The sequence below is a fragment of the Python bivittatus genome, unplaced genomic scaffold (assembly GCF_059951505.1).
Source record: "Python bivittatus isolate LINGU-HERP-01145 unplaced genomic scaffold, Pbiv_v1 ctg000970_np1212, whole genome shotgun sequence".
Classification (NCBI taxonomy): Eukaryota; Metazoa; Chordata; class Lepidosauria; order Squamata; family Pythonidae; genus Python; species Python bivittatus.
In genome coordinates this window covers 691,591-712,896 of record NW_028277121.1, presented here as the reverse complement: position 1 = coordinate 712,896, position 21,306 = coordinate 691,591, and the positions used below count along the sequence as shown (strand labels likewise).

Genomic DNA, 21,306 nt, shown 5'->3' with positions numbered 1-21,306 from the left:
GTTCCAGGTAACCTCCACATCATGTTTTGTTTTGTTGACTTTCTAGTCACTCAACTGGGACATAAGTCTATTCTTCTATTTTTTTTCATACAGTACTCATATTTTTTTCTTCTAGCTGTCATACAGTTTTCACTTGTTTCTTTTAGTTCTGTCCCATTCTTCCTTGTACATATTTTCCAAAGATCCTCTCTTCACGCTTTCAAAAAAATCGCCTGTTTTACATTCAGAATTTCTCATCACCACTGTAACTTTCAATAGATCTCTGCTATTAGATTTTATTTATTCATTTATTTATTTATTAAATTTATCCCTGCCCATCTCCCCCTAATGGGGGACTCTGGGCGGCTTACAACTGATTAAAACAATAAATAAGAATTCAATTACATAAAACCTATATAAAACAGTTACTAAAAAAGAAAGAGTCCCGGAGGCCGATGGTTCAGAGCAGCAAATGCCAGGGCTCTAAGGGGCTAGCCAACCCACATCTGATGTCTTCCCTCCCCATCCCAGGCCAGATGGCAGAGCCAGGTCTTCAAATCCCTCTGGAAGGCCAGGAGTGAGGGGGCCAATCTCACCTCTGGGGGCAAGGTATTCCAAAGAGCGGGGGCTACTGCAGAGAAGGCCCGCCTTCTGGACCCCACCAGTCGAAGTTTCCTATCCATTCATATTACCTAACAGAATAATATTTTCCCAGATTTCATTCAAGGGTAACATGCAATGATTAATTCCTACTATCACATATACCCACAACAATCTAAATGACATAAATTCATACTTTCAAATATACACCTGAGCCCTTTTGTTCATAATTATTCATTTCCATAATTACATTTACACTTTAATTTACATACATGCATTCATCAATTCTGCTCTACAAAATTAGATCACCATTCAGGTCTATTACATTTTCCCCCTTTCCTTTAGTTTCACAAACACACCTAGTAGCCTTCCTTTCATTTCATGCTTTGATAAGTTCTTTTTACTATCGCTCTTCTGCTGTAAGCCTAGACTAGACTACACTAGACCACTGCTCTTCATCCCTACCATGTACAGCATCCCATAATTGTAACGACAGCCCTGGTTGGTTTTTGCACACCTGGCCAGTCTGCCACAAACACAGTCAAAGCCCATCTTTACTCCAAGCATTCTCACCCTATTCTATGCAAACCTGAATCTCAAATCTAGAGATCCTGTTGCAAACCAGCATATAGTTCCCACATTAGACTGACTAGGAAGTACAGACAGGTTATTAACAATTGGGATATTTCCTGGTTTTAATAATTTGCGTTGGCCAATCTGGAATGTTGTTGTCTACCAAGTGTCTACCAAGGACACTGATTTTAGGCGTCCTGTTTTCTGTCAGCCCTACATACAGCTGAGAGACCTAAAGGCCCTGCGTGATAGATAATTCACTGACTAGTGTGCAATTTGCCCATAATTTCCCAATGATTTCTTTTATTCCCTGAAATAATATATTTCAAATACAAATAATATTTGTAAGGGTATATGAGGATCTTTAGGTGGACAACTCCTCCTCTTCTGCATAATTCAAAGGCATCTAATTCAGTATATTCTCAACATACAGGGACAAGAACCACCAGCTCCACCCGTGGACTGAAGTTTACTGGAAAAGCTCAACAACTTTAACCTTCAGTGACCAAAAGAAAGAAAATGACCACAATATTCCTAATCACTGTACAATATGGTTCTGTTCTGTACATGTAACATCCATTTGCTTTTTCTATTTCTTAAATGACATTTAAATAAATTAACATGATGTGGTGGGAAATAACAGCATTTCAATGACGACTGTTGAACCTATGTCCACTGCAATATTTAAAGGAAAAAGTTAAATTTATATATTGATAATCCGTTGATCTTTTTTTATACTAGTAGGGGGGGTTTTTTTGGTCCAGAGAGTGGACGTTGCAACAGTGGCACAAGCCACCAGTAAATTTCTCTCTGATCCTTGTGTACCCATTTTTTGGGAAAATTCCATAAAAGTTTCCAGTGTGTCCATTCTCAAAAGTTCATATAAAACAGCCTTCTCCAACCTAGTGCCTTTCACGTATGCTGCATGTTACCTCTCATAATTCCTAGCTAGCAAAATCAGCAATCTGGATGACATCAAACTGGGAAGGGTGATGTACAAGAATCCTAGTCGTACTTTCTCAGTGAGACATTTTATCTTTTTCTGTCTACCAAAATTGTTTTCTTGCATATTAGAATTCGTCTTCTATTAGTCCGCACTATGTTCTTGTCTGCTATAAACACCAAATTAATTATATATATATATTGAAAGGAAGCAAAATAATTAGAATGATGTTAACAAATAAAGCCTGAATAATTCATTGTTACGTTGTAAACTAGCACTACCCTTATTCAGTGATTTTCCTGGGATTTGGGCCCGGGATATCTATTTGGAATTAGCCTCAATTTGAAAGAAATTGAAAGGTGGCATGCACATTGATGCATTTATAGGATTGCCTCCTTCCCTGCAAGTGTTTAAAAGCTTTTATAGTAGAAAGTAAACTCTGGATTACATTAGGTTAATACTTTTTACATTTTATTCAAACGCTAAGAAAAATAACTGAGCGGACAGAGTAATTTCTTCTGTTTCAAAACTGACACAACCAAATGCTTCTCTGCATGTGGCCATAGCACAATCCCAGATTGCACTCCTGAAATGTGGTGACAAAACTGCAAATTTTGGGTGATACACCACTTAGAGTTAAGAAGTAAAAGTGGCATGTTAAGCTTCTGTGAAGCTCAACACATTGATTTTGTCCCTTCCCTAAAAATGAGCTAAATGTTTCGGCCATATCCATTCCGATGATCTTGCTGCATTGCTGGCCATTTTGTTTGTGGCTCTTGGAAAGCTGATCAGATACCAGAGATAACTTAGGTCCTCTGGCTGTAAAAAGATGACCCACCCTCGCAGCATGGTAAATTATGAAATTAAATGACCACTGCTACAACCTTAAGATCCGTACCAGTTTTTAAAATCAAGGACTGAATTATTCCATTCTGAGTATTGAAAAGAAATTACAGCGTCCCTGGGATGTGCGTGTAGGCTAAGGTGCTTGTGCAAGTGATATTTTGGTACTTTTCTGATATTTTCCAGGTCTGTGCATTAGTGTAGTGCAGAGAAATAGCATGCTGTCTTTTTATGAATGGAAATCAACAGCGTATCTGCCGATTGCCATATGTTCCCACAAAAGGGCATACGTTAAGGTTTGCCTTAGTGACTGCCATTTTTAATTAAAAATTATGTTCTGTGCATTATCAGTCACTTCATAGGTTTCCCTAAAATACACGAAGCAAACATTTAACCCCCATTTGTGAGAACACATGGGATTTTGTGGGGGGGGGGGATGAGTATTTTTTGCATGCCCCAAATAGAGGGTATTTCCCACTATTCTGCATCGTGAAGCAGCAGATCAACATGAATAACAGTCTAGATGTACAGAATCATGTACAGAATCATGTTTCTGAGCCATTTAAAATGTTTCATGCTTAGTTATTCAACTGGGGTGCCAGCCAGTTAGAAAACCCCCTCTTCCCACAGTGTTCAAAATCACAGTGTTCTCATTTGTAATCTAAGTTGATTCAAACCACAATTCTGTTACTTCAGAACACATGATGTGTAAAATGGCTTGAGGGATGTAACTGCTGGGCTCCTTTGAACTGACTGTTCAGTGAGATAATGGGCCTGCCAGTAGTGGAATTTGAAGCTTCAGTTTACATTCTTGTGCATAATGTTAGCCTTCCTGCTGTATTTTTTCCTTGAATTACTGGCAAGGGCAATACAGGATTGTTTGAATGACTTGACTTTTTGCGTGAATATACTTCCAGGGTAAGTTTTGAAAAAGTTTTATGTTTTAAGCAATTTCAGAATCTTCATGCAGGCAAATTCTGTGCTTTAGTCTGCTGTTCTGTTCAGCGAGACTAACTGCTGAGTAAACATGCATAACATTGCATCCTTAATACTACAAGGAATTTTGCCTGTTTTTCTTGACTATTTTCAAGAACACACAAAAATTTTCTCCAACCTGCCAAATTCATTTAATAAGCCTACAGTGCTTTTTATTTATTTATTTATTTTGGCCTTAAGGTGTAAGGACAAGAACATTCTTTCATGTATTCATTGGAGAAGCCCTGACACTTTGATCTCTTTTGTTGGGTCCAGGTGGTGCAGGAGTTTAAGGGGTTGGACTAGGAGCTGGGCATCACAGCTTCTTGTTCATCCTTAGCCACAGAAGTTCACTGGTGACTTTGGACCATTCTCTCAGCTCAACCTATTCCACTAAGTGGTGGTTTTAAAAAAACTGGAAGAGATAGACCTCTGTATGTTGCCTTTAATTCTTGGAGGAAAGCCATGATATAAATCTAACGAATATAACGAGGTGGTTGAAGGTAACTTCCCAGTTCCACTTTATTCCATTCCCTTGACAAAAATATGGAAACCTGCTGAAGGTAGGGGGCTGTTGAGATCTGCCCCCTCCAAACTGGAAGATGGTAACTTGCAGGCAGGAGATCTATTTGTAGAAATTGGCTACATGGGTTATTTTGAATGGTGACTCCTGTGAGTCTAAAATCCAACTCGTCGTGGATCTGAAGGATGGAAAATCTATTTCAACCAATCCTGTAACTAAACCTAATTCATTAATCTGTTATATATTTGTACAAGGATTAAAGACATATGCTTAAAAAGTTTCTCAGTTCGTACACAACTGAGCCAGCTTGGTGACAGGCCCATCCATTATACCTGCATTTGGTCAATTTATTTCAATGAATGAATGTACTGTTTGTATTATCTTTAACCTGGGAGCAGCCTGGTCTGTCCCAACATTTGCCCATCAAATACTGTTTTTCAGATTTCAGAAATCCATTCTGAATCTTCTGCCATGGAATAGCATTAAAGGATTCTGGGAACCGTTCTAAGGATTACAATACTGTCGCTGGGAATTTCATAAAGTAGCATTTGAGAACCTTTCTACAACTTTCCAGAAAAAAACGGTGGCTGGGTTGCCTTTCGGGCAAGTTTATTCATCTTTATCAACCTTGTAAAATACACCCTTCTAGGGAGCAGAATAGTTTTAAGAATGGGAAGCAGTGATGGGTTTTCGGACTGAATGGCCGTGGTCTAGTTTTATTTTATTCTCAAAGTTAGACCACGGCCATTCAGCCTGAAAACTCATTGCTGCTTCACTGATTCCACATATGAAAGTCTGTACCAGTATATAGTTGTAAGAATAGTTTATAAGACTATTGGTATAAAATTTTGGATAGAGAGAGACTGGAAAAGCAAGATGTACATTAGTATACAGATGGTTCATTAGCAACTATAGGCCGGCAAGATGCCCCAACTGCAGTCTCCTTCTGAAGCTGGGAGCAACTGGAAGACAGTTCCCCACTGTAGGAAACACCAGCACCGCCTTACGAAACTAGGCTCTCACACAGCTACAATATAATCTGCTTTGCATTAAAGGTTCGGTACAGGACAAGGTAAATTTACAGCATATACGTTAGTTTATAATCACCTAATATTCTTTCTGCTCTAAATGAGCAAGCTAGACATGTGGAAGATCTATGATCGCTATTTTCAAAACTTAAAAAAGATTTACTTTTAAATAAATAAATAAAGCCTTTTAAAAAGTTAGTTACAGGATAATGATAGAATTAGCAGAGTGGTGACATTTAGAAACCATTCCTCCCACTAAGCTGCTTCAAAAAAAGGTGGTGGTGGGGTTTAATTGTGAAAATACCATGCAGAAAATAAGGCTTAGAAATTTTTTTACTGACACTGCAGCTTGTATGAAATGCCAGCCGCCAACTCCAACTGAATTTTTTAAAAAAGAGATCTTAAATCATAGCTTTTCTACTTAGTGAACTTCTGCAGCATTTAATATTTAGGTGTCAGAATCAATATTTCACATTCATATATAGACTGTCAACAGCTCATTCTGCCTTAGTTTAGGATAATTCCCTTGGGCAAAAAGATTTGTAATACTGTGATGGATTTTAGTGGCTTAAATTATTTGAATCATGCCAAACACAATGATCTGTGCCATGTAATAATCCTTTACTACAATATTTGCTTTGAAATAAAGGGCTTGTTCTATGCACTTTTTATCTATCAATAAAGAGAACCACTAATAAACTTCTGAAAGTCTGGATTTTATATTTCCTGATATTTCATTTTGGGATGGGGGAATACTGGTCTCCTTTGCTAACACTTCGCTCCTCTCCCCCTTATACTAGCCTGTGCTCTGATTTCTGAGCCACTTGTGATTTTACAGTGACCTCAGCGGGACTAAGCGTTTATCCAGTTTTTATTGAAAATCAAGAGTTGTGTAGGTGTGTTGTGTTCAGTGGATTCACATACAAGACTGTGATCTTAAAACGGTCTATTTCCCCTTATTCTGAAATCCCAATTAAAAGCGTCCTGCAGCTTCCTATGGGCAAAAATGCCAGCGTATTTACGTATCCCAGAGCTGTCCAGGAGTGCGTGGACAGATTACAGAAGCACCTGTTAGACGCTGAAAAGGCATTGGGAGGTTTGGAAACTCACTCACCTTTGGGGTGGGGTCTGAGTCTCCTCCCAAAGAACGCCCCACTGAAGGTTCTCAAAAAGCATCTTCTTTCAGCCAGTAGTGAGTCACAGTCATCTATCAGCAATGCTGTAATTTGGATTTCTGCACTGAGCAGGTCAGATTTACCGGCATAGCAGCTGCTTCCTGATTCTCTAACAGCAACTAGTGTGAGAGTTTTAGGGGGAAGAGAATGAGACAGAGCAGGGCAAATCATGCGCCGTGGAGATTCTGTATCTGTTACAACATTGTTCTGATCTTATTTTGTAACTACACGGTTGTGTTTTTGAGAGATTAACATCTTGCTCTCAAAAGTTACATAGGGTTCTTGTTTATGGAGCAGATGAATTAATTGGTATCTACAGTTATCTATCAAAACTGGTTTTGCGTTATACATACAAGGAAAGAGCCAGAAACAGCTCTCAGAAAGGTGACCGCCGCTACAATGTATGTATAAGGATCAATAATAAAGCCATTCGTTCTAAGGTTACAACAGTGTCCTCCAGAAAATCTGGTAAAATGGCATCGTCCCGATAAATGGCTGAGAGCTTTCCTTTCCCAATACCCTTCCAAAACTTAAAATTCTTCCACGAATTTTTGCTCCTAATTAAAACTGGGAAACTCAACTGAATGGTCAGAAAGGGCAGAGTGACTATGTAATTTTCCCATTTCCAGGCTACTTGTATCAGAAAGAGAGCTTGCAACTTCTAAGAGACCACAGATTTCCCTCAAAATCAGCTGCTTGTTTTCGTCTTTCTAAACGTCTAACCAGGAAGCCAGATGTTAGCTGGCTCTGCTTGCTGAGCTCTGATGCCTTAATGTGCGATTTAGCCTGTTGTGTGACCCCAAGCGACATCAATTGTAAACCTAGTTTTATAACTTAGCAGGCTGGGAGTCTTGAAAATCATGGCATATTTAGGAAAACAACGTTACTCTCTTTGCTGATCCGTAAACATCAGTCGTAACTTCATTTGCGGGTACGGGAAACCGATGGAGGAAGGGGTCTGGTGCCCCACATAGAAGATTAAAGGGGAAAAGTGGGGCCGCGCCGCGCCGCGCCGCGCCGCTCATCTGCATGTGATCGCGTGTCACGGTCGTATTTCCTCGCCAGGTCGCTACTTCAGACGCCGGGCAGGGCTGGCCTCCGGGCTCGGAAGCAGACGGGGCGGCGAGGGGGTCGCTGCTCGGCCCCACACGGAAAGCCCGCGCCCGAAGCTCGCCCTTGAAAGCTACAGGCCGTCTTTGCGCACGATGCTGATCAGCAGAGAACTGAATTAGCCATGGTTTACTGAATTGACCAGCGGCCACTCGCTTAGGATTTCACTGCAACTCGACAGCTCCTCGGGCAGGAGTCGCCAGAAGCAACGTTCCGCCGTTGCGCCTTGGGCAATCGTGCTTCGCAAACCGGAGTTACTGCGCAACCCGAGGGAACCGCTCTCCGCGGAGACCGCCGGGGAGGGGCGGCGGCGTCGGGGCAGCTCACGAAATAAACGGGGCGGGCGGGCGGGGAAGCACGCGGCGCGTCCCCGGTCGTCTGGAAAGCCTCCGCTGCGGAGGATGGGGACGGGCGCCGGCACGCGGGGCCCAAACCCGGCGCGCGCGGACAGGCAGCCGGGCGCGCGAGGCTTCTGCCCCCCCCCCGCTCGGCGAGCCCGGCGCGCCTTCCCCGCCGCCTTTCTGCCTCCCCCCGTCCCTCGGCGAAGCCAGAAGGCCCGGCCGCCGGACTTCGGCCTCCTCCGGGGCTGGTTCGCCGGCGGAAGGGGAGGAGGCGAGGGGCGGGCAGGCGCCCTTCCCGGGCCTGACCCGCCCTGGCCCCTTCCACGCGCCCCCGAGGCCCGCCGGCTCTCCTCCTCCTCCTCCTCCTCCCCCCCCCGCGCGGGCGCCCGGTCGCCGGGCCCGCCGCCTCGGCCCCAGGCTCCCCCTGCCCGGCCCTGCTCCGGCCGCGGCCGCCTCCTCCAGGCTTCTCCGGCGGCGCTTCTTCTGGCGCGATCGGCCGTCTTCCATCCCCTGGGAAGAAGAGCCGGAAGGGCGCCGGGCGCCCCTCGCCGCCTCAGCCGCCCCGGACTGATGCGGCCCCCCTCCTGCCCACCGCCTCCACCCAGGGGGAGGGCCGGCGCGGCTCCCTCCCCCGCCCAAGGGGAGGCGACTCTTTAAAGAGGGGCGGCGCTGGCGGCTCGGCTCGGCCCGGCCCGGCTCGGCTCGCCTGCTGGATCCCCGCCGCCGCCGCCTCCTGCCCGGCTCCCCCTCCGCTTTCCAGCTGCGGCGTCGCCTCTTCTAGCCGAGCGCCGGGAATCGCTGTGCTCGGAGGTATTCCGCTGAAAGGCGGCCGGCGGGCGGGCGGGCGGCCGGCGGGCGGGCGGGCGGGCGGCGGCGGGCTTCCTCTCCCCCGTTCCTTCCTCTTCCAAATGCTCCGTTTCCTGCATTTCGCGGGTCGCGGAGGATGAGCGCGCGCGCCCGGCCGCCTCCGCGCCCTTCCCCGGCGCCGCGCGAAGGACTCGGGGCAGGCGATCGGGAGACGGCCCGCCGAGTTTGCCCGAAGGCCGACCCGTGCGGGAGGGGGCTTCTCTCCGCTGCTTTGCAGATGCCGCCCTCGGGATGGGGCGAGCTCACCCTTGAGGGTCGCCCTTGCACGTGCGCACAGAAGTGGGGGGGGGGAGGCTCCGCGTTGCGTGGAATCCCATTCGCGAAACACTTTATCCTGGAGTTGCTTTGCACGCCTTGTCACTGATGAGGGGCGATTTCGTCGCTTCGGGGTTTACGAAAACGGGGTGACCTGTAAAAGTCTTGATTTAGTCTGCAACATTCATTCATTCCCTCCATCAAACCACAGTCTGCTTAATCTGGAGTGATGATCACCCCCGGCTCCATAAGGATAGAGTTCAGGAAGGATATTTAGCGCGCATCCCTTCATTTCCAAGAGACTCTTTTAAAGTAATCTATATTTTGTCCTCGTTAATTTTCAGCACCACGTTAGTTTCACCCTACTCACCCCCGTATCGCTGTATCAGTATTACGGCGCTGCTAAGTTGTATCCTGCTTTTTCTTCGGCTACAGTTCATTTTTACTCGGTTCGAATCTCTGCACCAGCACAATCGAGGTGTAAATCTATACTACCCTTGTAGTTTCTATGGTTTGTGGTTTATTTTTAACATTCTACAGGCTGCGTGGAAAAAAATCTTTGAGGGTTATAATTATATATATTTATTATAGGAAGGGTTTATAGTAAGTCGCTCTAACCTTGCTCTTGTGTTTCTGAACTCTATAGTATTAGCCCTGTTTTTTTTCATGCAGTAGACATAGATGAAAATAAGATGGTTATCCTTTATGCTTCATCTATGTTGAAATAAAGCTTTCTTTTATGAAGTGAGACCAGTGGGTGGGCCATAATGAAAGACCAAAGAGAAAATTAGTTTTGAGACAGGATCTCTCGTTCCACTGCAGTGAATGTCCGTGTTCATTGACCAAGAGTTATTGAGACCTCACAGTCAAGTTCAAGACTTGAAGTTCAAACATTGGCCCACCAGACTGTTACGCTTTATTTCAAGAAGTTATAAAGGAATATATGTATATTCATACTTTGACAGAGTTGCTTCATTTCTTACCATATTTGTATGAGGGTAGAGCCATTTCTGCCTTGTGCCCCTTTCTTAGTCCAATGGGGACCTAGCAGTAAGTCCCAAGGCAGAAGCAGAAGTTTCTAGATCATACCTTACCCCTGCTGGGAACTGATTAGGCGGCTAAGGCAAGCCAGGTCCCGACAGCCTCATCTTCCTCCTTGTAAACAAAATCATCCTGTCCTTCCCGAAAGTGTTGTGTGGCTTCCCAGATGTTGTAAGAATTCCTATCAGCCTTAGCTATGATAAGGATGGGCAGGGGTTGCAGTCCAGTAACAGCTGGAGAACATTTCTCAACTCTGCCTTATGGGGTAGCTATGAAATGCTTGGAACATTTTGAATACATTTCAAAATGTTCAAAGCATTTCATATTCCCTATTTCAGAGCTTGGGGATTTCTGATTGACAGATGCTCAGGATAAAGGATCGGAAATTGCTCTTTCCATCATGAATCCTGGGCTATTTGGTTGGATAGTATAGAATATAAAATGCTAATTAGGTGACCCTTGGCAATTTTTACATTCTAGGAAGTGATTACACAGCAGATAATCTATTTTCCTGGCAATGTGAGTAGTTTGGTTGAGAGGAAGTTATGTGGTCTTCAGATCAGTTGAGCTGATGTGATTACTGCAGTGAAAGTATTTTAAATCCAGTGTGATCCATATAGCGGTCAGTGGTGAAACCCGTATTGATTGAATAGTAAATGAATCCAGCTTAATCTTTTGCCTGGGAGTATGTGTAAATCCAACCCAGTCAGCCTCAGTGGAGCCCCTTAAAAGAAAACCGAGAAATGTTTGCAATTTGAAGCGATTCGTCAGCTACAGGAAGACAGTCTAATCCACAAGGCCAACCAGTTCTGGAGTCCTCACATATTCCACTGAGTGCGTGTGCCTCTGTTGAGCAATACCTCTCTCCTCACTCCTCCCTCTCAGATGGTTTATTCCTTCTGTTTTCAAGAGAAAAATACTGGCCTGGGGGAAGGGAGGTCACTCCCTTCAAAACACTTCCAAAAAGAGGAGGGGGTGTGGACGGAAGAAATTTCACTCCATAGCCATGTTGTAATGACTGTTTCATCAAACGCTGTTTCTTGCAGAGTCCCCAGAAGCCTGTCTGATTTTTTTTTTTTTTTTAGATTTCTTTTCCCATGGTTTGTGATTCAGTACTCTGAAAAATAGGGCTTTGTAATGATCCTTTTGGGAGGTGTAGTCATTAAGTAATTCACTAGGATTACACTAGTGAATCAAGCATCTTGCTATGTTTATTCATTTCAAGCGGACTCAAAAATTGAGGACATATGTTGCACCGCAGAGGCTAGTTTCTGATCCTTTTTAAGCTAGAAGTTCTCAGCCCTGATACACATTCTATAGGTGTGAATCAGTAATAGTGTAGATAAGACTCAGGGTAAGTTAGTTAAACTTTACCACTCACCGTAAATAATAGTGGCAGAATTTTAGCGTCCTTGGAAAGAGTGGCTTTTTGTTTCTGTTGTGGCGAGCACTGGGTTCTTGGTAGTGTGGTTGGTGGGACTTACGATGTGGGTGTTGGAGTACCACCCTTTTGAATCTCTCTGGTTAACAAAGAGTGTAATCTTATTTGGACCCTCTTTTTCTTGTCCAGTCACAGAGTGAAGATACCTCTGATTGTAAAAGCCTTTTTGCTTAAGCTTATGCCTTATATACACACTAGTATTCTGGGTATGCAAAGAGGATTGAGATTATGCCAGGTTGAACCAGCCTTCTTCAGTATTCCCACCATGAGTATCTGTGACATCTTATCTGCACACAGCCTGTGTGTGTATGTGCGAGCCCAAATTATGTCATAGGTGCTCCACAAAGCCTGACTGCGTGACCTGAATCCACATGGGTGGGATGATTAAGCACCTAAACTCCAATGTGAAGATGATGCTCAGTGGGTGAACATTGGGCCTCAAAGCCTACCTATCCATTAGACCCAATCCTAACGTCCCACATAAATCCTGTAGAAAGCCATCATTTGCACAGACCAGTCAGAGCCATCCTATTGAAATACTGACTGAGAAACTCTGGACAACCATCATGAGGCTGCACTGTGTTTCTCTCGCTAGGGAACAATACCGCATTTGTGATTCTTACGCTACTTACAATAAAGTAGGAAAGGAGTGTGCAAAGAACTTAGTTGATGCCATATTGCGGGGTTTCATTTTCTCAGGAGGGGATGATCATGTGTGAATAGAAAGGATAACCAGATGAGTGGCTCTTGCAAAGAGTTCCTTCTGAGGCCTTTCCATGAAAACTGGCTGTGGTGATCATAATATGCCTCCTGCAACAAACATACCACTGCATCCTTCCCAAGTTAGCACAGGTAGGACTTGAAAGTACTTCCAAACAGAAATCAGGCACATTGTACGAATATGAACATAAATTTATGAACGAATATGAACACACATTACAAAAACGATTTTTAATTTGTGCAGTGTTGAAACTACTCAGAATTAATCCTGTTCCAATTTATTTCCTAATTCTTACCAGATCAGTCATGTTTGAAATTAAGAAAGTCTGCTGTATTGGTGCTGGTTATGTTGGTGGGCCAACGTGTAGTGTTATTGCTCACATGTGTCCAAAAATTAAGGTCACTGTTGTTGATGTCAATGAAGCTAGAATCAATGCCTGGAATTCTGACACACTTCCGATTTATGAGGTATAGTTGATCACCAATATATTTTTCCATCCTTGCTTTATTGTTCGTGCCTCTCTTCTGTGCTGCATCTCATTTGTATGGATTTCTGCAACCCTGCTACTGTGTTTATTAAATACGTTCTTATGGTTAATCATTTTTATGTCCTGTTCAGAGTGGCAAACAGAAGGACTTCCTGTTATACATTCACAACTGCCCACTGGGCAAAATAGAATGAAGACAAGGACTTGCTCTGCACCTTTCAATAAATGTTATTTTCAGAACAGGAACTAGGTTGATGGCAGATAGTCGTTGAATGGCTATCCTTTTGCACGGGCATTAGGAAGGTGTGGATTAAGTAAAATCCATTCCATCTGGAGGTCTGCTTTTCTTTTTAAAATCCAGAGAAACCTCTGATGAACCAAACTGAAGGAGTTAAGTTGAACTGATACTTAACACTTCAATGCCCTAGTGTTCATAGGACCTCATGCTTATTTTAGAAATCACCCTAGTCATAACACAACAGAGTCATTCTAGGAAAGAAACAGTATATAGAAGGCCTGGTCATCCCATACAATGCAGAAGGGATGTCCAAGTATGGGTTTTTTTAAGGGGGCTTTCAAATGCTCTCCAGATATTAAGTATAGATCTGTTGAGAATTAAATGCACAACTTCACTCCTATCAGGACCCTGGACCAACTTATATATCCCTAGTGAGTACAAATATTTATTAAAAAGGATACAGAACATGAGTACCTGATACTTGCCAGACTTGGAAGCCTTATTCACAAGTAATATTAAGGGATTTTTTTAACCGTCAGGCAGTGTCCTCGATTTCTATGTGACATTAGCTATAATGGAAAGAGTCTCACATCATCCTGAGCCAGATCAAACCTTAGTGTGATTTGGAGGGGCATATTTTAATGAAGTATGCATGCTGCTTGCTTAGCGTAAGCATTCGTTAGAAGTCACAATGACATCAAAGTGATGTTGCATGCATCATGACATCATTGCATAAATGACACAAGTTAAATACTTGCGTCATGTTGCATGGAGAAGACACATGCAACATCCTTTATCCTGCTTTGTGCCCCTGAGCTATGTTTCTCATGAATAAAGCACATTTTAAATGCTTTGTTTGCTGATTTTTTTTTTCTAGCCAGGACTTAAAGAGGTGGTAGAATCTTGCAGAGGAAAGAATCTCTTTTTTTCCACCAATATTGATGATGCTATTAGAGAAGCTGATCTTGTGTTTATTTCTGTAAGTAATTCATTTTACTTTTTAAAAGTTCAGATCTGCAGCTATGGGAAGCAGGAGAAAATCAGGAGGAGAGGCCCAGTTATTCACAAATGCAAGCAATGTTTTCACTCAGCTCCTAAATTCATTGGAGGAAGGAGATAGGAGGGGATTACAAGAAAACTCCGTTTTTGTGGGTTCCAGAAGCACAGATAGTTTAAAAAGCAGAATATTTGCAGAGTGCTAATAATGGGTTATACTGTATCCTCATTTAATGATAGGTTTTCCAGAGTCAACATAAAAAGGGGGACTAAGAAAGGATCATGTTCCTGCTTCCATATTTGATGCAGAAAATTCATAGCTTGAGTCCACAATGACCGAAATCAGTTCCTCTAAATTCAGTGGGAATGATTCACTATTAAGTGATAGAAGAGTTACTGGAATTTAAGAAGAGGTTTCTTATATTCCCAACAATTAGCATTTACATGTGCTATTCACAAGTGACAATTGGGTATGCGCCTTTTTGCAATACAAGAAGTTACAATTTGCTTGATTTAGCTCGGTGCTATCCATGCTAAGAGACAGCAACTCCTTAGAGTTTCAGATAGGAATTTTCCCCAGCCCTGTTCGAAGTGATCAAGGATTAAAACTGAGAATTCTGGCATGCAAACCAGGGACTTCTGCTGGGGGAGGGAAGAGGAGTCAAAATCAGCATAATGGCAGATGGAACATTGTGATGTGAGCTCGACCCCTTCTACGCACCAATCAACATCGCACACACATTCACAACATTCCATCCACCATCTTGCCAATTTGGACCCCACCCTATAGCCACTGCTGATAGAGGTCAAAGGTTTGCTATGCGTCCCCCCTCCCCCCCCCCCACAAATATTGTCTGTAGGGAGACCCTGCGTGCATGTAGAGTTTCAGGATGGTCCTGTGTTTTAGGATAAGAATGCCAGGAAATATAATAGCACACGGCTCCCCTGCTAAAATGTATTTGCGGGTCCAATTTAGGGAAGTTGGGTTAAAGGAAGGGGGAGGTTCAGTGCAAATTGAGAAGCGGGAAAGATAATGTTGAGCTTCCTTAATTCAATGCTGAGCAGCAAAGCTACTTTGAATTTACTTACATTTAAATAACTTAACATACACAGACAAGCCATGTAGTAAACACTGAATTCTGACAACTGGCAATACTTGAATGTGAAGGACTTCAGGCACACATCCCAGAAACAGCCCTGTTTCTCCAGATCTTAACAGAAATAAGGACATGATTCTCTTAATGATCCAAAGCTGAATCAGATTGTTACATGATGGTATGGCAGCCAAGGAAATAACAGGTTTTTCTAAAAATGTCTCATTTTTTAAAAATCTGAAACCTAGGTTAATACCCCAACAAAGACCTACGGTATGGGAAAAGGCCGGGCTGCAGACCTGAAATATATTGAGGCTTGTGCAAGAAGGATAGTGCAAAACTCCAACGGTTACAAAATTGTGACCGAGAAAAGCACCGTTCCTGTCCGGGCTGCGGAGAGCATTCGACGCATATTTGATGCCAACACAAAACCTAATTTAAATTTGCAGGTAAAATACCCTTGCTTTTGAACAGAAGAGATGCCGTTCTTGTCTGTGTGTCTGGAACTCAGTCTTTGCTCTTGGCTGCAGGTTTTGTCCAATCCGGAATTCCTAGCAGAGGGCACGGCCGTCAAGGACCTCAAGAATCCGGACCGAGTATTGATAGGTGGAGACGAGACGCCGGAGGGCCAGAAAGCTGTCCGTGCTCTGAGTGCTGTCTATGAGCAGTGGGTGCCCAAGGAGAAGATCCTGACAACAAATACATGGTCCTCAGAGCTTTCCAAACTGGTTGGTATCCTGGGAAAAGGTGAACGGTATATCAGCGTGGCAGTGAACAGCAAAATATTCACTGCAAAATAGAGAAAGGATGGCCTGTGCTTTTCATAATTTCACTGATTTACAGTCACACGGGATTATTCAAAAATTGAAAGCGTCTAGGCAGTACTTTCTTGGTTTAAGTGATCTTCTAGTGGGCCATAGTACGCTGATACCTCTTTATTAAGCCATTGGATGCTGGAAGCCGGGCCTCCCAGTCCCATTCTCTGATTTGGATAATTGACCACTAAGACTCTGTTTACACAAATTGGTTCACACAATACAGACATCTTTTTTTCCTTTCCTGATTTTTTTTTATTTAGTAGTCTACACTTGCAAACTATGGTTTATGGTTTAGCATCATGTGTGACATGTCATCATGGTTTGTTCAATAAGCAGTGATTCAAACCATGGCATAGCACAACTGTGTGAAACCAGCCATAGTTTTGAGGCTACCTCTATCAACTTAAAGCTGAGGAAGTTCTTAATTTATAAACTAGAGTTGAGATTCTCTGGAGATATATTTTTGCATCTGTCATTGCCTGGTTTGTGCAAGCATGTGTTATAAACCAGGATTGTGCACACTTCAAAAGGGATTCATGAGAAGGGCTTGAGCCCTCTTGCAAATGTTTGCACAACCTCTCCCTGCTGCTCATTAATGCGGCCCCTCTTTTTCCAAGTGAGTCTGAAAAAGATGTGGCTGCTTTAAGGAGTCAGCTCATTATAGTTGTGACTCTTAAGGCAGCTGCATCTTTTGCTCAGGCTGGTATGGAAGCCTGAAAATGAGGGGCTGCTTTAATAAGTAGCAAACAAGCATGGTGCCTGTGTTTATTAACCCCCGGGGGGGTTAAAAAAAACTCAAGAAGGTGGCTGCATCCTTGTGACTGAAGCCCCCCATCTTTTTACACTGCTGCCATCTTAACCTTTTTGGCTACCCCTGTGGACACTCCTGTGCATGAAAAGTCTCTGAATCATTTTTAAGGCAGGCACAATCCTATTATCAATAATAGTAAACAAGGGTAATTATCTAATGGCAACTTTATCATTTTCTTTATAATTTTCTTGCTGCAGTGCAGCTCCTGTTGTCTTGTTCTGCTAGTTACCGTCTTCCGACTGCATTTCAATAGAAATACCTTTGCAGTTTATGTTCCCTTTACTTCAATTCCAGGCAGCGAATGCTTTCCTTGCCCAGAGAATTAGCAGCATCAATTCCATCAGTGCCCTTTGTGAAGCCACGGGCGCTGATGTCGAAGAGGTTGCCAGAGCCATTGGAATGGACCAGAGAATTGGAAACAAGTTTCTGAAAGCCAGCGTTGGTAAGCTTGGAAGGGTGGTAACCTTCTAGCGGTGAGCAATCCAAGGGTGGGCAATGTATTCTTACTGGATTTAGTTAAAACATTTTAGGTAGGCCACCTTGAAGGGCAAAGGCCTTCTTGAGCCTGGCTTGTATAATACAGTTTCGTGTATCAGCAGAAACAAAAGGGATAAGATAGTACAGAAACGTGTTAGCATGTTAAATGGGAGAAGTACTTTTGAGGAAAGGCCAAAAAAACTGGCAGGTCTTCAGCATTTTCCTAGAAACCTATAAGGACAGGGTGCTGATACAGGCTATCCCATGGCTGTGGGCCAACTACAGAAAAGACTCCCCGTGTTTACTAAATTTGTTGACCTCAGGTAGACAAGGACAAAAGGCTGTGATAAGGACAGGGAGGTACTGGCGAAATAAATAACGTCTTCCTTGAATTGGACTCAACTCCTGGGGATTATATGGACATGTCTCTGCTATGTTGTTTTCTTGGAAACAGTATGGAAGTGCTTTGCATTTGCCTACTGCTAGAGAAGGGCAGGGGGATCAGTTTCCCAGTTCTAGGTTACACCTGAGACTTCTTGTAGCACCTAACAGACCTTGGCTAATCTCAAAAGGCTAATCCAAAGAAAAAATGGTTAGTCCTTGGATTGGAGACTGCAAAGATCAGTAGGTAGGAATGGTGGGAACATTTTATCCAATAACATCTGGAGGGACATTGGTTTGTCAGCTCTGCTTTATGCAATGTACTAATAACTAATTCTGTTATTTTAACAGACCTCTATAAACAATTTCAGCTGAATTTTAGTGCTGCTCTTCAGCTCAGATTTTCTGAAGACCTTTACCAAGTTTTCTCAGCATTTCTAGATTAATCTTTTTTTTTTTTTTTACACCTGTTTGCATCTTTTGGGGAAGGAACTGTTGCTCGACAGAAACGATTGATATAGCCCTGTTAAAACAAATCGTATCTATAATACAATTTGAAAAGAATGGCGAGTTTGTCTATCTGATGAACCCAATCAGAACACTCTTAGAAGTGAAATCTTTCACGTTAAAGCAGATTGAGTCTGAAACAAGAGATTAGGTTAAAAATGCTTGAATACGAAATACTTGTTGGTAATTCAAGTTACTTTTTTATCTGTGTAGCATTTATGCCATAAGAAACCAGATGACAAAAATGAAAGCATATCAAAAATACAAAACAAGTCACTACACAAATATGAATATGCTTAAGGTCATGCTTGCAAGTACTTCTCAAGCAGATTTCTCCCTGGAAACAGCTGCACATCTGGTTGTAGCCCCAAGAACGTTATTTTTAATCATCATTGCTACTTCTAGGGTTGCTCACCCTCAGAGGGAAAGAGTTGTTCTTTGGGGGAGATCCTGCTGATTAAATATCCGTGGAATCAAGACGCCCAGAAAGAAATCTGTGCAGTGCAGCATCAACATTACCTCTTTTTCCCCAGGATTTGGTGGGAGCTGTTTTCAAAAAGATGTCCTGAATTTGGTTTATCTCTGTGAGGCTCTGAACTTACCGGAAGTGGCTCGCTACTGGCAACAGGTAAGCGCGTGTGTGTATTTAGGGGGGGGTGGTGATTTAATCCTAACAGAATATGCTTAATATAATTTTGTTCCCATCTTATCACTGACAGTTTTGCTAGGAAGGGAAGCACGGTGGATGGTTGTATTGTGGTATAGATTACAGGAGTGCAACCTCTCATCTTCTCAAGAGCTGCGCCATTGTGTGCCTTCCAAAAGTGGGCAGAGCCAGAACCTATTTTGGGTAGAGATGTCAAGCCTTAAGCGTCAGCCTTTTAAACTCCCCACCCTTAAAAAATGCTGTCCCTGGGTATGATTTTATTGGCTGTTTATTATTTTTAAGCTATTTATAGCTTCATCCCTAGACAACTAACATATGCTGCAGATCTGTCTTGGCTTTGAAGCATGAAGGAAAATGATTTGAAATTATGGACGCCAGAAAGGATGAAGAAAGTTTTACTTTTCTGCTTGTAAACTTTCTTTGAAAAATCCAGTTAGTGGCGATTAAGTGTTAAATTGAAATTTTGGGGCGAGAACTATATATGTCATTTTGATCCCCTGAAGGAAAAGCAGAATATAAGTGCACCAAATATCTGCCGTTTTTCATTTCTGCTTCTGCAGAAAGAAATCCATTCTCTTGGAATAGCCTTGAATTCTTGGTGCTCCCAATTAGTTGTTTACTGAGTTGCTCTGCATGAAAAGCAAGAGAAATCTAGAAATTCCAAGATTTACAGGAATTCCAAGATTTACAAGTTTTCCAGTTGGTTGGAAAAAACACAGCAATTGGCTAGGTAGGCAAGTAGGTAAACTTTATTGCGGTCTTTGACCAAGTGTGTACATAAACACATACAGTATATACCTAAATTTTTATGTCTGTCATTAAAAATGGCAATTAAAAGAAGTTAAAAGAATTAGGAGGAAAGGAAAGTGAGAGAAGATTTTAAACATATTGAATAAATGCAGTTTTATTGGACAATATTTGTTGCCTCACTCTACATTATGGGTAGTCGTGATCTTATGACCTGCTAGAAGATAGGAGAATTTGTCTAGCAAATTCAGGCTTGTTGGGCAAAATGCTTAGCATTACAAGTTGAGAAGAGATTTATATGGTCTTCCCCCTCCCCATTCTTCTCTAGGGAGTGAGGTCTACAATGTCTTTAGCTTTGAAAAATAGAGGGTTTTTTTTAAGAGTTTGGACGACTGAGATCTTATCCTTCCTCTTAAGTCATCCTTGGCTAAAAGAGTCTTGGCTGAATCTGTCTCAGAAAGAAGGCTGCCTGTTGTATAAGGGAAGACATGTTCCGTATCTCTGAGCAGGAATGAGAGAAAGGGATTGTGTGTGCATCTGTGTGTGTCTGAGTGTGGACATATGCATCTCCTAACTTGGCAACCAAGTGCAGCTCTTGGAACCAAAACAGGCTGGATATCCTTGGTGTGAATTTGTACAAAGAAAACACATTTATATTTCTGAGCAGCATATATTTTCCCCAGCTTTTGGGCTTTATACGCTGATGTGAGAAAAATTAGAGTAAACTTCATTCGATGTTTACAAAGAAGGAGCCCTTACTCTCTCTCCCCCTTTCTCTTTTTCAACAAATAATTGCAGGTAATTGACATGAATGATTATCAACGAAGAAGATTTGCTTCTCGGATCATTGATAGCTTGTTCAACACTGTCACCGATAAGAAGATTGCTATTTTGGGGTTTGCATTTAAAAAGGACACTGGAGATACGAGGTAAAACAAGGGAAGCTCAAACAGCAGTTAGTCTAAACCAGGGTTCCTCAACCTCAGCGACTTTAAGATGGGTGGACTTCAACTCCCAGAATTCCCCAGCCAGCATGGGTCTAAACCAACTGCTTCTGTCCTACATTGATCCCAAACAAAGCCAACTCCTACACAGAGGAAATCCAAAACCAAATAAGTTTCAAGAATTGACTTTGTTTCTTTTTCTCATGTTTACCCTATCTGTCCATTCAAAGATCTCCTGCTATTTTTGAATGAGCTCACTTCACTTTTTTGCTTTTAGGATAAGCCACTCCTGTTCCCACCCTTAAACTTCAAAAATGGCCCCCCAGGGTCTGACTGCCAGCGATGACCTTCTGTAGCTTGCTGGTGTGGGGCTTTTGACCCAATCAGAGAGAGTTGGGCAACCTTTGGGTTACCGACTCTGCATTTAACACTTGGGAGGAGCAGTCATGCTCAACCTTTTGGATCTTACATCCCATCAGACACTGCCAAAGAACCTGGGGATGGGTGCCACCATGATAAAAACCAAAAGCCTTCTTGGTGTGTTTCCAGACGTTCCTCAGTGTTCCTCCTATCAACCCCCCAACCCTAGCTGTAATCCCCTTAAGGTGCTCCTCTTCGCCTGTTCCAAGTATGGGCTTCCCAAAACGGCTGCTGGGCACATATGGGTCCTGGTGGACAGTTGGCATGCAGGGCATGTACAGCTTTCAACCTCTTTCTGTCCCCA

The 21,306-nt window shown here is 42.9% G+C and overlaps 2 protein-coding genes across 7 annotated transcripts in view; both read left to right on the top strand.

Annotated features, from left to right (window-relative positions):
* The window catches only part of SMIM14 (small integral membrane protein 14), a 41,626-nt gene extending 35,463 nt beyond the window's left edge, over nt 1-6,163 (top strand). For all 3 annotated transcript variants that reach the window (XM_088131177.1, XM_088131176.1, XM_088131174.1), the window contains exon 5: nt 1,586-6,163. In XM_088131177.1, coding sequence (XP_087987303.1) covers nt 1,586-1,618 — 33 coding nt within the window. In that variant the 3' untranslated portion in view covers nt 1,619-6,163. The remainder of the gene's footprint in view (nt 1-1,585) is intronic.
* A 2,137-nt stretch (nt 6,164-8,300) lies between these two features.
* UGDH (UDP-glucose 6-dehydrogenase) overlaps nt 8,301-21,306 on the top strand; it is a 20,920-nt gene continuing 7,914 nt past the window's right edge. The window contains exons 1-8 of one of the 4 annotated variants that reach the window (XM_088131172.1): nt 8,301-8,900; nt 12,714-12,882; nt 14,018-14,119; nt 15,479-15,679; nt 15,761-15,958; nt 17,154-17,301; nt 18,758-18,852; nt 20,437-20,567. In XM_088131172.1, the coding sequence (XP_087987298.1) occupies nt 12,721-12,882; nt 14,018-14,119; nt 15,479-15,679; nt 15,761-15,958; nt 17,154-17,301; nt 18,758-18,852; nt 20,437-20,567 (1,037 nt within the window). In that variant the 5' untranslated portion in view covers nt 8,301-8,900; nt 12,714-12,720. Of the gene's footprint in view, nt 8,901-8,950; nt 9,691-9,745; nt 12,547-12,713; nt 12,883-14,017; nt 14,120-15,478; nt 15,680-15,760; nt 15,959-17,153; nt 17,302-18,757; nt 18,853-20,436; nt 20,568-21,306 lie in introns of those variants that run through there. The other 3 variants (XM_025165575.2, XM_025165574.2, XM_088131173.1) reach the window with 3 other exon arrangements.